This window comes from Meleagris gallopavo, chromosome 1 (assembly GCF_905368555.1).
Source record: "Meleagris gallopavo chromosome 1, MGAL_WU_HG_1.1, whole genome shotgun sequence".
NCBI lineage: Eukaryota > Metazoa > Chordata > Aves > Galliformes > Phasianidae > Meleagris > Meleagris gallopavo.
In genome coordinates, this window is record NC_139404.1 from 132,941,907 (window position 1) to 132,955,730 (window position 13,824).

Genomic DNA, 13,824 nt, shown 5'->3' on the forward strand with positions numbered 1-13,824 from the left:
GAAATTCATGTACAAACTAATAACAGTAAACAAGTGGGTGCTTCTCTGTTTTGTAGCTGGGCTGCTGACAGTTGATCCACGTGTGAGGGAGCGGAAGAAGCCTGGTCAAGAGGGAGCACGACGAAAGTTCACCTGGAAAAAGCGATAAGTCTGAGTATTTCAAGGAAGGCAGAATGCTCCAAGAATTTCAAAGCATAGCAAATTACGATTTAAAACTGTTGGATAATATATTTAATAATAAAGACTTTTTACAGTTAAAAATAGCGTGTTCTCTACTTAAGAATCAACAAATACGTTTCGTAAAATTTATTTTAAATCATTGAAAATTGTCACACGATTTGTTGAAATAACAAATTCTGAATGCCAGCTTTCTAGCTCTATTGAAGTCAGTAACAGTTTATGAAACTGTTGGTGGATTGTAAATTTTTGAAAAATGAACCTGCTCACTTAGTGACTCAGCTATCAAAGTTCTGGGATTAGGCAGCTCCTAAACAGGTGTTGGCTGAGTGTTGAAGTGCCTTCCTTTTTGCATCTCAGGTATCTGAGGATAAGTGATCCACATAACTCAACCTAAGCTGTGGTGGAGTTGAGGAACTGCTTAGAATGACGCTGACAGCTGTTGAGGGGATATTGATAGAGAAACATTCACGGAGGCTAACTTCTGATGGTGGAAACTGCCTCCAGGATACTCCCCAGGGTTAAGGAGGAAGTGATTCATATTAAGCATCTAATTTTAGGTGCTCTGAATCACCCTCTGGAGGAGTGAGGATTTTTTTTCTTCCATCAAATGCAAAAAGAGCTGGTGGGGTTAGGCTGAAGTTAATCTTCTCCACCCTTTCAAATCTCAGGGGATCCGATCAAAGAGGGATGTTCTGAATATGGCTAATGCACAGAGATAGCATTGGACTCTTTGCCAAATCCAGTCAGAATTTTCTTTTTTTAAAATCAGAAGCAGGAGGTGATGACAGTGCAGCCCACCTCCTGTCTATAATTGTACCCTGCCAAAATAGATTAGCACAAAATTTTGGTTTGTTTCCATCTTCCTTCCTGAGACAGAGGTCAAATACATACAGCTTCCAGGAAAAGCATATCCTTCATCTTTCCCATACGAAGTAGGCTACAGTGGAAAAGAAAACAATGTTCATCAAGCCAGGGGAAAGCAGACAAGAAATACCTCTCGGTAGCTCTAACAACAGGGCCCTCTCTAAGTTTTTCTGAGTATGATGAGAACACAGCCCTTCCTCGTGTTTGCTGTAGATACCAAAATATTACACCTCAGTGATACAGAAGTTGCTAGCAGAGCATGGAAGCTGATAAATAACCGAGTGATCCGTATTGGGCCGTTGTTTTCCCAAAGTGCCATTCAAGAGGCAGCAGCAAACACAGATCTCTTGGACTGAGTAAAAGAGAGCAGGGTGTATCCTTGACAGGTGTGTTCCTGATTGCTTCCATAGAGCCACTTCACTCATATTTGTTTATTGAGAATGCTCAGTAAACTTGGGCATGATTTCTCTCTAGAGTCACTGATAGGTTTCACATCACTAAAGTAGTTGATCTCATTCAAAATATGTGATTTATTCAAGCTGAATTTAACAGCTGAGACAATTCACCTGATTCTTTGAAAAGCAAGTTGAGGCTAAATGAGGCGTGTTTTACAGTAGTGAAAATGGAAAATGCTTTAACTAGCCTTTCTGCTAATTTAATTCCAAATTGTTAACGTATTGCATGATAATGTGACTTTTATTAAATGCATTCAGTAAATACCCATTCTAAGACAGGAATGTAAGGATTCTTTTGATGTGAATACCAAGTGTTTACATTGCACACCATGTGCTAACGTACACACCAAAGTGTGTGAACCTAAAGGTTCTAGCTGCAAATAAAAAATAATAAGAGAATAAGAGACAAGAATCCTGCGTTTTAAAGACAAATGAGTATGTCAAATCATTTTTCATCTACCTACCTAAGTATCAGGCAGTCAAGCTATAAGAGTGACATACTTAAAACGTGAAAATGTTTTCTGACTGCAGGCAATAAGGAGGAAATAAGCAGCCTATACTTTCTGGTCATTGCATCCTGTGGTTCGTATGGATTTGATTGTTTTTTTTTTCCTCTCCACCACACTGATGTTTTGCTTTGGGGTAAACTACCAAAGTTGGCTCCAAGTCCAACAGAATGTATCAGTGCAATTGATTTCTAGTAGTTTATCTTCTGACTGGTTCCCACAGTACAGAGAAACTATTTGATTTGTATTGGTGCTGCTGTTTTACCACAAGATGGAGCAGTTTGCAACCTAATGAAAGTAGCTGCTCTCAGAAGTGCTGTGTACGCACTTGGAAAATAAATGATGAAGGATCTTCCCTATAAATACTGATTTCTATAGCTACAGGTTAATATAAAAACAATGGAATTGGGTTTTTAAAGTGTAGATTCGTATTTCAAGGGTTTTTTTTTTGTGCTGATAAGGGATATAAATTTGAGTGCAAAATAATACATGTGAGAGAATGCTGTTTTTTAGAAATCTAATTTCAGTGACTAAAATTGGAGAGTTTTGATGTTATTCCGGTAGTGCGTAGCCATAATCTTGATATGTTGTGGAACTGCTGACATAATGTGAAAGCTGAGAAAATTTATCCTTAAACAAACTAACAGCATCTTATGTGAGTTTTTCCTCAAAGCTTGTGTATAAGTTATGGTTCAGTCTCTTCAAAGCCTATAATTGGAGGAGACCTCGTTCTGACCTTCCAGTACTTGATGGGAGCTTATAAGCAGGAGAGGGACCGACTTTTTACACGGGCTGTGAGGGTTGTGTTTGATAAAAAAGGGAAATGGCTTTAAACTAAAAGAAGGGAGATTTAGGTTAAATGTTAGGCTGAAATTCTTCACTGAGAGGGCGGTGAGGCGCTGGCACAGCTGCCCAGAGAAGCTGTGGTGCCCCATCCCTGGAAGCGCTCAAGGCCAGGTTGGATGGGGCCCTGGGCAGCCTGAGCTGGTGGGGGGCAGCCCTGCCCATGGCAGGGGGTGGGGCTGGGTGGGCTGTGAGGTCCCTTCCAACCCAAACCGTTCTGTGATAAAAGAGCGGGGAATACTTGTACTATTTCTTTCTAGATTTCTGTCTGAAAGCCGTGAGCAGCGAATGATGGTCAAAATACAGAGGATGCCATAATAGTGCATGGGAAAAATAGACTGTCGTTGAAAAGTGAAGCTAGCAGCCCTTTTATTTCACTTCATTTAATACTTATTTTCTTTGGGAAGTATTTAATGATGATACACAATGAACTATATACATATTGTTCAAGTCATCAGCATCATATTTATTATTATTATTATTTTCCTGTTTCAGTATTAAATAGAAATCAACCTAAACAGAAAATCATGAGAAGATCATTTTCTTTGTGAATGTCACAGATGCTGTGATGAATTAATTCATTCACTCTTGATTTATCTATACTGTTGTTGTTCCTGGATATTTTGATCTTTTAGAGAAATGAATACTTGCAAGTTGGTAGAACTACAATTAAGAGCAGTTTAACTTTAGGCATTATAAAACTGCATATCAATTTCTGGCAATTTATCTGAATATTTATTACGTATATGAGTAGAATGAAATTGCCAATTGGTATTTCATCTGTACAATTTGTTTAATAAAATCCTCACATCCATAGAAGTTTCCACACTACCCTATGTTATTTTATGTAGACTCAGAACTGAAATTGGAAGCAAAAGTGTTTAGGCGCTGCTAGCACTCAGCAGTCATCAGCTGTATGTATTCACTAGCCATCCTGCAAACACATGTGGGTGCACATCACTGCCATGTACCTGCCCACATAACAGGAACAGCGTGAGAAGAGAAAAGCATGCAAACAAATAGGGGATAACAGGTTTAGGCTTCACATTTTTTAGCACCTCTTCTTAAGCCCTCTGTGTTCACCTTCGCTGTTGGTTTTCAGCATGAAATGATGGAGTCTTTCCCACTGGGCAGTTCCAATCCCAGCTGCTCTTTCTTTCCTAGATACCAACCAGGATGTTCCTGGGGGCCTCCTTGGAGGAAGTCTATAGTTTAACAAACTAAATCTTTATGGATTTCAGAATGTGTGTGGACCTTCCTTTAGTGTTTCAAGGGATGTCATGTTCAGATGGTGACAATAGCAAACTAATAAGTTATGTAAGTGGAATGATGTGTGTGCTTACAGGCTGGGTGTGATCCTGAACAGGCCACAGCATCCCCAAAACAATTTCAGCAAAGCAGACTGTTGAGTCCAAGAGAACTGTTGCCCATGAACACTTTCCCCTGCTATCTGCTCTTTCTTATAAGACGAGATGATGTGTGATGATGCCAAGACAAAACTGACTGTTTAACTCTATACCAGGGTAGAAGTGATTCCAAAACCTCAAACCTTGTCTTGGCACAGTTATTTTAGGTTCCAGAGAGGACTTGCAGGACTGAGGTTGGTGGCATCTCTTGAACTTTGACCTTACATCTCTTGGATCTTGGATGCTGTGTGACATACAGGCAGTGGTGGCAGCTGTAACACCTTTTAGGTGGTGTAATATCAACAGGTTTTTTTTTTGTCTCTATGTGTGTTCATATAATATGACAAGTTTTAGACAGAATCAGTGTGCAAAGCAAGAGGGTATGAGTTATTCACTGTCAACACTAATGTGGTATGAACATTATACACAGGGAAAAAAAAAAAAAAAGGTCATTGCTTTCTAAAGGACCTTGTAACCACTTTTCAGGCTTAGTTCCATGTGTTCATCTGCTCACAGAATCATAGAATAACTCAGATTGGAAAAGACCTTAAAGATCATCAAGTCCAACCACAACCTAAATATGCTCTCCTAACTCTAGCCACTAAAATCCTCACTGAGGGTGCAGGAACACAAATACACAAAGCTATGACGTGCATACTGAAATTACTGTTTGAAAGAAAAATCTGCTTTATTCAACTTCTTTCTAAAAAGGAGAATTTGAGCACACACTTATGCAGCATTCTCTCATCGTGTCCAAAATCATAGGACAGCTGAGCTGCCTGGATCTTTCAGTTCTGTGCTTCAGCTGCCTCCCGTATGAGACCTGAGTTGCCACGTCCCCATCCCAGTGAGCAGCTTTAGTAGTGGCTGAGGAAACCCCCACCAGTGGTTACTGCAGTGGCAGTAGAGCTCTCTGGTAGCCATTACTTCTAGAACTGATGAGAGATGTGGGCTCTAACATCACCTGTGGGCATCCTCGCAGGGTTTCTTAATCTGGAGAAGAGCAAATCTGAGGCCTGTCCCAAATTCCTCCCGATGTTAACTATGCACTCCGTTTGATTGCAGAGGTTAAGCAAAGGACATGCTTCAAGGCTGGAGAACTCATTTGTGCTCGAGTGGTGAAGGATGCTTAATGATTTTATTTGACTGAGGCAAAATGAGGAAGGAAAACGATGTTTAGAGAAATTCCTTAGAGAAACATTTGCTTCTTTGTTTCTATAACAGATTACCAGGTGATCTCTGCCTTATCTCACTACAGCGAGTTGATGTGTGCTGGTGGATTTGGTGTTGATGGGCTGAATGTGCAGAGCATTTACGTCTCCCCTCTGGGAGATTCACAGGGTGCCACCGACCAGAAAGATGTGGAAGATCTGTCTGTGATCAGACACAAAAAGCAGGCATGAGGCTTGCCCTCAGGCTCCGCTGGTCCCAGCCCTGCACTTGGCACCAGAAGATGCTGAGCCTCTTCCAGGCAACAGTGCAGCCCACTTTAAATGCCATCATCCACCTGTAAAAAGGATAATCATGTGCTGCCATAAATTTCTTTTTACCTCAAGGAACTTGTCATTTACATACAGAATGTGTTACTTCGGCGTCAAGGCTCTCAAATGTTCAACATCATCAAAATCAACCAGTCAAGACTTTACCCATTGCCTGAGTTTGGCATAAATCTGATTGGCTTCTTTTGTACAGTGCCAATTTAGGAACCAATTATGTATTTTAATGGTCATGAAAACAGCTCCTCTTTGGTCATTGTAGTAGATTACAGATTGTAGTCTGACATCACTCAACTGTGTAGCAAATTGTCAGAAAATGAAAACTCCTATTAGAACACTTACAAATCTCTGTTTCAAAATGACTACTTAGCAACCATCACAGCATCTTTATAGAAATGTCAGTACCCTCGTTACATCTGTACCTTTCGTTCATTTCTTTCCCCCTTTCCAATTTTCTCCCAGCATCTTGCAGCTTGCCTATTATTTGGATGTATAATTAGAAATCCATTATTATGTTTTATGGAGATGTAAAGAGTAGGAAGAAAGCTGCATAACTACTTTTTACATAGAGCATGCAAATTATCCACCTTGTGTATTTTGGCTCTGAATGTTCAGCAGATGTAGTTTCATTTCCCTTGGATCTCTGTTTATCCATTTTTATTGCTAGTCATCAAGTATAGAGCAGAAAAATCAAAATAGGAGGGGGCAGGGAACTTCCCATAGAAGCAGCTTAGCGCACCCCGCCTGCAGAATGGTATCAACATTAATGTGCTTCACCTACACAAGTGCTGTGCATGGCCATTATTTATAACGTATGGTCTTGAAAACCCTAGGAGTAATAAACATAGCATGAGAAAACGGTCGAAACTGACAAATCTGAATAGCTGGGAAAGTGCTTTGAAGGATATGATTTAAAGTGTTCTATCCAGACAGTATGCATACTAAAAGAGGATACAGAATGGGGCTTTGACTGCATCTCACATCTCAGGATGAGCAAAATATCTGTTCTGAGCCTGATTCTTCCAGATGACATTTCTTCTGGTTTTGCACACCTAAAATATCCAGCCGTTCGGTACACTCAGGAACTCAGGTGGGGGACATTGGTAGTGGGCATGGTGGTGATGGGTTGATGTTCGGACTAGAGGATCTGAGTGGAGTTGATCTTCAGATGCCTACTGGACTGATAGGGATGTGTGAAAGTGGCTCTTGGAGGGAGTGTGAAAGTATAAAGTATAAAACAATCCTTATTTTAGTAGAGGGAGGAGGTGGGAGGAAGTTTCCAGTGTTTGAGCTGATGCTGGCGTCAAAGGAAAGGAATTTCCTTACTGGAGGTGTGATGCAGATATGGGACCAGAATTACAGCTGCACTCATAATGCACGTTCCTGTCCGAGGCTTCGGTGGCCCAACTGAGCTTTCCAGTCATTACACTGCAAAATATAGGAGGGCAAAGTGCATTTAATAGGTATGCATTTAACAAAATAAAAAAAAACATGTAATTTTTTCTGAATACTATTTCATCTAACTCCTTAAGTCAATGGCTGGGAAAAAAAAAAAAGACACAACTCATCTACTGTATATAGATTTTTTTCTCCAGAGTTATCACTCTGTATTGCTGCTGGCCTTGCTTAACTTTTAATTTCACGTATCTGGCAAAATAATACTTTGCCAAGAGTACCAACCTATTTTAGTCATGGTAAAAGTAGGAAATAGATCTTGATCAACCTAGTGTTACCATTTAATGATTAAGTAGTATTTGACCGAGGTATTATATACATATAATTAATATATACATATAGGCATATAGGTATTATATGAATACATTATATGCATTAGAACTAGAAAAGATGATTGATATCATTTCTTTTTTCCCACCATAATTAATTCTGATAATCTGAACATTTTAGGGAAACCATAGAGCTGTAAAGACTGAAGTAATTTAGAGCTACAGTTAAGAATTTCCTATGGCACTGACTAGGATATAGGAAATAGCTGGTCCTGCTCTCTTACAGATCTTGTGTATGACGGTAGAGAAATTGCTCACAGCCTGACCGTGAGCTGTTGGAGGTTGGTAAAGCTCAAGCCATGTGAGTGCAGTTGCACTGTATGCCCGTTTAGCACTTGGTCTTTTTGACTGTCCATCTGTTCTCGGCATTGGTGAGGCCACATTACAAGTACTGTGTTCAGTTCTGGGCCCTTCAGTACAAGAAAGACATTGAGGCCCTGGAGTGAGTCCAGAGAAGGGCATCAGAGCTGTGAGGGGTCTGGAGCACAAATCTTATGGGGAGCGGCTGAGGGAACTGTGGTTGTTCAGCCTGGAGAAGAGGAGGCTCAGGGGAGACCTCACTGCACTCCACACTGAACTGAAAGGAGGTTGTGGTGAGGTGGGGGTTGGCCTCTTCTCCTGGGTAACAGAGATGGGATGAGAGGGAATGGCTTTAAGTTTTGCCAGGGGAGGTTCAGATTGGATATTAGGAATTATTTCTTTTCAGAAAGAGCAGTGAGGTAGTGAGGCACAGGCTGCCCAGGGAGGTGTGCAGTCACTGTCCCTGGAGGCGTTCAATAAACAAGTGGATGTGGCACTGAGGGACGTGGTCAGTGGGCATGGTGGGGGTGGGCTGGCAGTTGGACTGGGTGATCTGAGAAGTTTTTTCCAGCCTTAACGATTCTATGATTCTATGGCTGTGTCCAAGCTTCCTATAGCAAATCCAAATAAGAGTATCATAGAATCAGAATCATAGAATCATAGAATGGCCTGGGTTGAAAAGGACCACAAAGATCATCTAGTTTCAACCCCCCTGCTGTGTGCAGGGTCACCAACCACCAGACCAGGCTGCCCAGAGCCACATCCAGCCTGGCCTTGAATGCCTCCAGGGATGGGGCATCCACAACCTCCTTGGGTTGATGCATGTTGATGCCTGGCACTATCCCTGACCTTACCTGTCCTTCCCTGCAGCCTGTGACATGCTACTGTTCTCACAGTGTATCCTGAGACAAGCTTTTTCACCACTGTAGCAGTGCTGGTGGCACTGGATGTCTCAAGATGCTGCTCACAGTGAGCTACACTGCTTTCCTCTTTGCTCCAAGCTGGCCACCAGCCCTCCAAGGGCTTTAGGGAACTTAATATAGGTACATGAATGTCATCTGTTGGTCAAAACTGGCCTGTGGCTTTTTGGCATTGTAGATAAAATTGTGTTGTTTCTAGGGTGAGAGCCTGGGCTTGGGCCATAGAAAGGAGAGACAGTCAGATGTCTTGTTTCTGCTGTTGCAAGCGAGACTGGAGAGGTGCAATGAGTGATTACTTCTTTGTGGTGAAACAAGCCCTTCCTCAAGACAAGAGACATTCTTCTGGACCTGCTCACCAGCTCTATATGAGCTGAGTGGCTAAAGAATGAGTAGACCATGTCTGTGCAAATATATATATTTTTTTTATCTCAGACAAGGAGGGCTACCATAACATTTCATCTTCCTTTGAAGGAGGGAGTGGAACCTGGAGGTATTGGGGTTGTTGCTCACGTGTTGCCATGGCTAACAGCAGCCTTATCCTAACCTCAGCCAGGGCCTCAGGTCAGTTCAATCAGGTACAGATCAGAAGGACTCCAGCTGAACTCCAACTCTGTTATGGGTTGTGTCTTGCAGGTTCAACAGCTGTAGAAACATTTTAATCACAAGTTTAAGAAGATGTAGCTTTAGATACATCCATGGAGTTTATCTGTTGAGGAAGCAGGTGCCGATTTTCCATAGTTACTTTTAAGAGCCAAATTGTGCTTGACTGCTGATTTTTAGTTTTAAGGCAATATTGAGAATGTAAAAACCCTTCTTTTCTTTCTTTTTTTTTTTTTTTTTAATTCGATCCAGCTGGAGCTTGTACTTCTTTAACTTTTTTCTTTTATTATTTAAAATCCTTAATTATCTGAGACAAAATTGGTAAGGAAATCTGCAGAATCTAGGGATTCCACAGAGCTCTCTCTATAAACACTCAGGCTATTCACTGGTGCCAAATAGACATGTGCCAACTCTGAAACACCCACCCACTCTCTCCTTCTGCCGCAGCAAACTAATAAGCACATTGATTACATTCATTTAAAGAAAAGCACTGCTCTTTTAATCTTTACATTCCCTATACTTTAGATTTCTGATTACGAGAGATATCCTGTTTATCACACTTTGCATGGTGAAAAAGCTACTTGACACACCTCAACGCACTAGATATTTTAAAAGAATATTTTAGAGGATACCAGCGAGTGGTAGTAGGAGATAATTATCATTTCCTGCAAGCTGTTGTTGTGCTATTCGCAAGATGAACGAGAGGTCTCTTAAATGTGATTTTTGTAAAGGTCCCTTAAATGCCTTCAATTCCCCTAAACAAAAATGTTCACATGCAGTTCTTCTCTTGCTTTCCCCTCTTCTCCCCACCCTTCCAACTCCAAAATCTAGAACTTTGTTAGAGTAATACAGATACATATAGGTATGCACGTAAACGCATAAATGCAAACAAAAAATAAGTACCCTATCTGTGTATCATACATAGAATCACGGAATCATAGAAAGGTTTGGGTTGGAAGGGACCTCACAGCCCACCCAGCCCCAACCCCTGCCATGGGCTGGGCCGCCCCCCATCAGCTCAGGCTGCCCAGGGCCCCATCCAACCTGGCCTTGAGCGATGAGGCACCCGCAGCTGCTCTGAGCAAAGCGTAAGCCAATTTCATCTCTTCAAAGCAGCAGTTCTCAACTTTTTAAAATTTAAAATCTGGCAACAATTGACCCAAGTTAGGAGTAAAAACCTTGACAAATGTAACGTGCATGCTTATGCATGTATCTATGCCCACAGACAAACACGCTTATCCCGAGCGGAGCTCTGTGCGAAGGGCCCTCCGGCTCCATCAGCCATTCATCTGTCTGCAATTGAGATCTCCCTAGAGAAGGATCACAGGAGACGACTCTTGACCTCTGCAAATATGTGCTGACCACGATTACACAGCCTGGGCTCCTCTTTGCCTCTGAAGGGTAATTCAGCAACGCTTCCTCAGCCCAGCTGTCCTAGTTTCTCTGAGGTGTACTATTTCTCCACAGCAGCAGCATTGCAATTGTATCATTAACATTAGAAGCATTTGTTGGTAATAATTGACAGAATCTAATGTTAGCCTGCTGTTGTTAACAGGGATTTCAGAAAGGAGCCAGGAAGGGCTGGACAAAGAGTCCCCATGGAAATGTGCTGAATAGAGTGGACCTGGGAAAAAGTAAAAAGCTGTTGATTTAATAAAAGTAGACGAAGAAGGGCACTTCTGAAAGTGGTCTGAAGTAGGAGTGGCCTTCATGGAGTGATCTTCAGTATCGGGGATTCTGAGCTCTCTATGCTGAGTGCTGTTGTCCATGGAACGTAGAGACCTGCACGTCTGTAAGAGCAGTTTCCGTAATGCAAATAACCCGTGTTGTATGAGCTCCTAAAACCATTTCTGTTCATTAATCACCTGGAGTGAACCCTTTAGGACTGAAGTCCTGTCTTCACACTACGCAGTTGTATCTCTATGGCTGAAGTTGGGTGGGTGTTCCCGCAGCTCCTCATTCTTCACGTTATTTCCTGTCTGTATTTCTGGGTGTATCTGTATGTCCTCAGTTATGGACTCAGTTTAGTAGTTTCCTTTAATACAGCTGTTTATAACCAGCCAAAAACTTGTATGATTCTAGAAAGGTATCTTTTTGCCCTTAGCCCTGTTGACCTATTAATTAATAGATTGAATTTTCTACTTAAATTCAGCTAAAGATAGATATCAGAGTAAAACTACTCACTTTTTTTTTTTTTTTAATCTATATTGTTATTGTATATATGTACATTCTCAATAGCTATTCTGGTAGACTTTTAAAGGTGGCATTTACAAAGAATTCTTCCTAATATTTTGACTGCTAACCATTTTTTCCCCCTCAAAATAGCTTTCCTAATAGAACAATTCAGAAAAAGCACTATCATCATATCATAATGTACTGTGACAAGGACTGTTCAGCTTTACGTTTTGTTTAATGTATTCTCAGCTCTTCACTGTGGATGGCAAGGGTGACTTAAGTAGATGAAAGGAAAAAAATACTCGGGACGAATTCTAGCAAATCCTGTCTTCCTGTTTTCCACCTGTTTTTAAGACACGTGTTTCTGTCTGGCATCTTCCCGCTAAAGTCTCCTATGATTCACCTTGGCACAATTTCCATAAACTTTCCAAGATAATCTTGAGATAATCTCTGTCCTTGGAAAGAATGGGACAACCAGCTAGCAGAAAAACCAAAAATATGCAGAAATCATGGCTCACAGTTTTTAATAGTTGTATTTGTTTTTTTATATTTTGTGTAAAACATAGTTTGTTTCCGGAAACTTAGTTTTGTTGTTGTCTAAATATGAACTGTTTTGTTATGGGTTTGGATCCATGCCACAAATAAGGAACTAAAGAACACCCTAAATTTTCAAGTGCTGACGAGGAGCCCTCTAAAGGACTCAGTAGAAATTGAAAAGCGTTGAATGGAAAGGCATTTTTTCTGAGTCCAAAGGCCTTAATATAGTTAAGAAAATATCTGTATGCTGTAGGACCTTGTTCCTCTTCCTACATATTTTTCTTGCTGTTCCTTCTCCTTGCTGAGACATCTGACTATAGTAGTCCTTACAGAGAGGATTCCCAAAAGGGCTGAAACCTTTAAAATCTTAGTGCTTATGCATTTTCTTGTCTTGACAGAACAATATGAAACAGTTGACCTTGCTAGAGAAATTTCATTAATGCTAAACAAGATGGCACTTGTACTGGGTGTTGGTCAGGAGCTGTCTGAGGCACTTTCTGAAATACTGTGAAGCAGTAAAAAAAAAAGGCAATTGAAAAAAATTTGTTGCCAGCCAAATAATGGTTCTTGTTTTAATGTGAATTTGTGGGTCAATTACTGTGCATATTAAAAAGGAAGAAATAAAATGCTGTACGTCTCAGATGTTCACCTTCTTCCTCCTGCCCAGGAAGAGCCACCGTCCCTGGAGGAGTTCCAGAACCGTGTGGATGTGGCTCTGAGGGACGTGGTCAGTGGGCGTGGTGGGGGTGAGTGGGCATGGTGGGGGTGGGCTGATGGTTGAACTGGGTGATCTGAGAGGTCTTTTCCAACCTTAATGATTCTGTGATACTTACAACTCTTTGTAGCTGGGTTTCGCAAAGGTAACACCCTGCTTTGAGCAGAGTTTTCCTTGTCTGCTCACCAGCTAACTTCAGTTTTCCCTTGTGCTTCCTCCAGATGGATAATTCTGGAGAGGAGGAACAATCTCATAAATAGGCTTATTCTCCCTTCTGCATTGCTTTTTTTCCATGATGTGCTGGTTGCTGTGCCTTTTTCCCAACACATCGGAGCTTTATAGACTGGAGTGCCATCCACAGCACACTTCCTGTCCTGGAGATTGTGTTCAACACAGATGGTTCTTTATTGCTAAGTGTATGTGAGATCTAAATTGAATGTGCTCTCTTGTCTAATATTTAACAAAGCACATTTAGTTAATGACTAATGTTTCATTATTGCAGGAAGCTTTTAGTACCAAAAGGTTAAGTGGTTCATTTGAATATTGCCCGAATATCTTTGCCCTGTCAGGGTTTTTTTTCTGAAGTTAATTTGCTATTGTTGTGATCATGTCTGACAAGTGCTGGCTAGAAGCGAAGGCAGGTTATGGGGATCCATTTCCATGACATAATTTCACTGGTGTTTAGCAAGCTGGATTTTAGCTGAGCAGCTAATTTGCATGGACTCTTATTCAGGGATGAAAAGCCAGTTTTGAGCATAGGCCATCTTCCACTGGGAGTTATTTGCATCTGAGGCAAAGGATTCCAGAGGAAGTGATAAAAAAAGTGGGCAAAATTAATGGAGCCAGGAGAGGTTAATGGAGCTACCAGCAGAGACTTACTGTATATTCACACACATAGAAGAGGAGGTTTAGGTTTTGTTAAATATAAAATTGTAGTGGCTGAGTACCAGTAAAGTACGCGGAAATGAGTTTCTGCTACACTGATATTAATGATATAAACTCTTGTTCTGTGGTCATAAAAACAGAAAATATTCATTTCCCAT

The 13,824-nt window shown here is 41.1% G+C and overlaps 1 protein-coding gene and 1 long non-coding RNA gene across 2 annotated transcripts in view; one reads left to right on the top strand and one right to left on the bottom strand.

Annotated features, from left to right (window-relative positions):
• The window catches only part of MRPS9 (mitochondrial ribosomal protein S9), a 33,007-nt gene extending 32,746 nt beyond the window's left edge, over positions 1-261 (top strand). The window contains exon 11 of the mRNA XM_010728066.4: positions 57-261. Coding sequence (XP_010726368.1) covers positions 57-148 — 92 coding nt within the window. The 3' untranslated portion in view covers positions 149-261. The remainder of the gene's footprint in view (positions 1-56) is intronic.
• On the bottom strand, positions 223-11,102 carry LOC146545622 (uncharacterized). The gene is made up of 2 exons (XR_014880702.1): positions 9,299-11,102; positions 223-7,178 (listed from the first exon to the last, which is right to left on the bottom strand). It is a non-coding gene; the product is annotated as an uncharacterized LOC146545622 (long non-coding RNA).
• Positions 11,103-13,824: the final 2,722 nt, after the last annotated feature.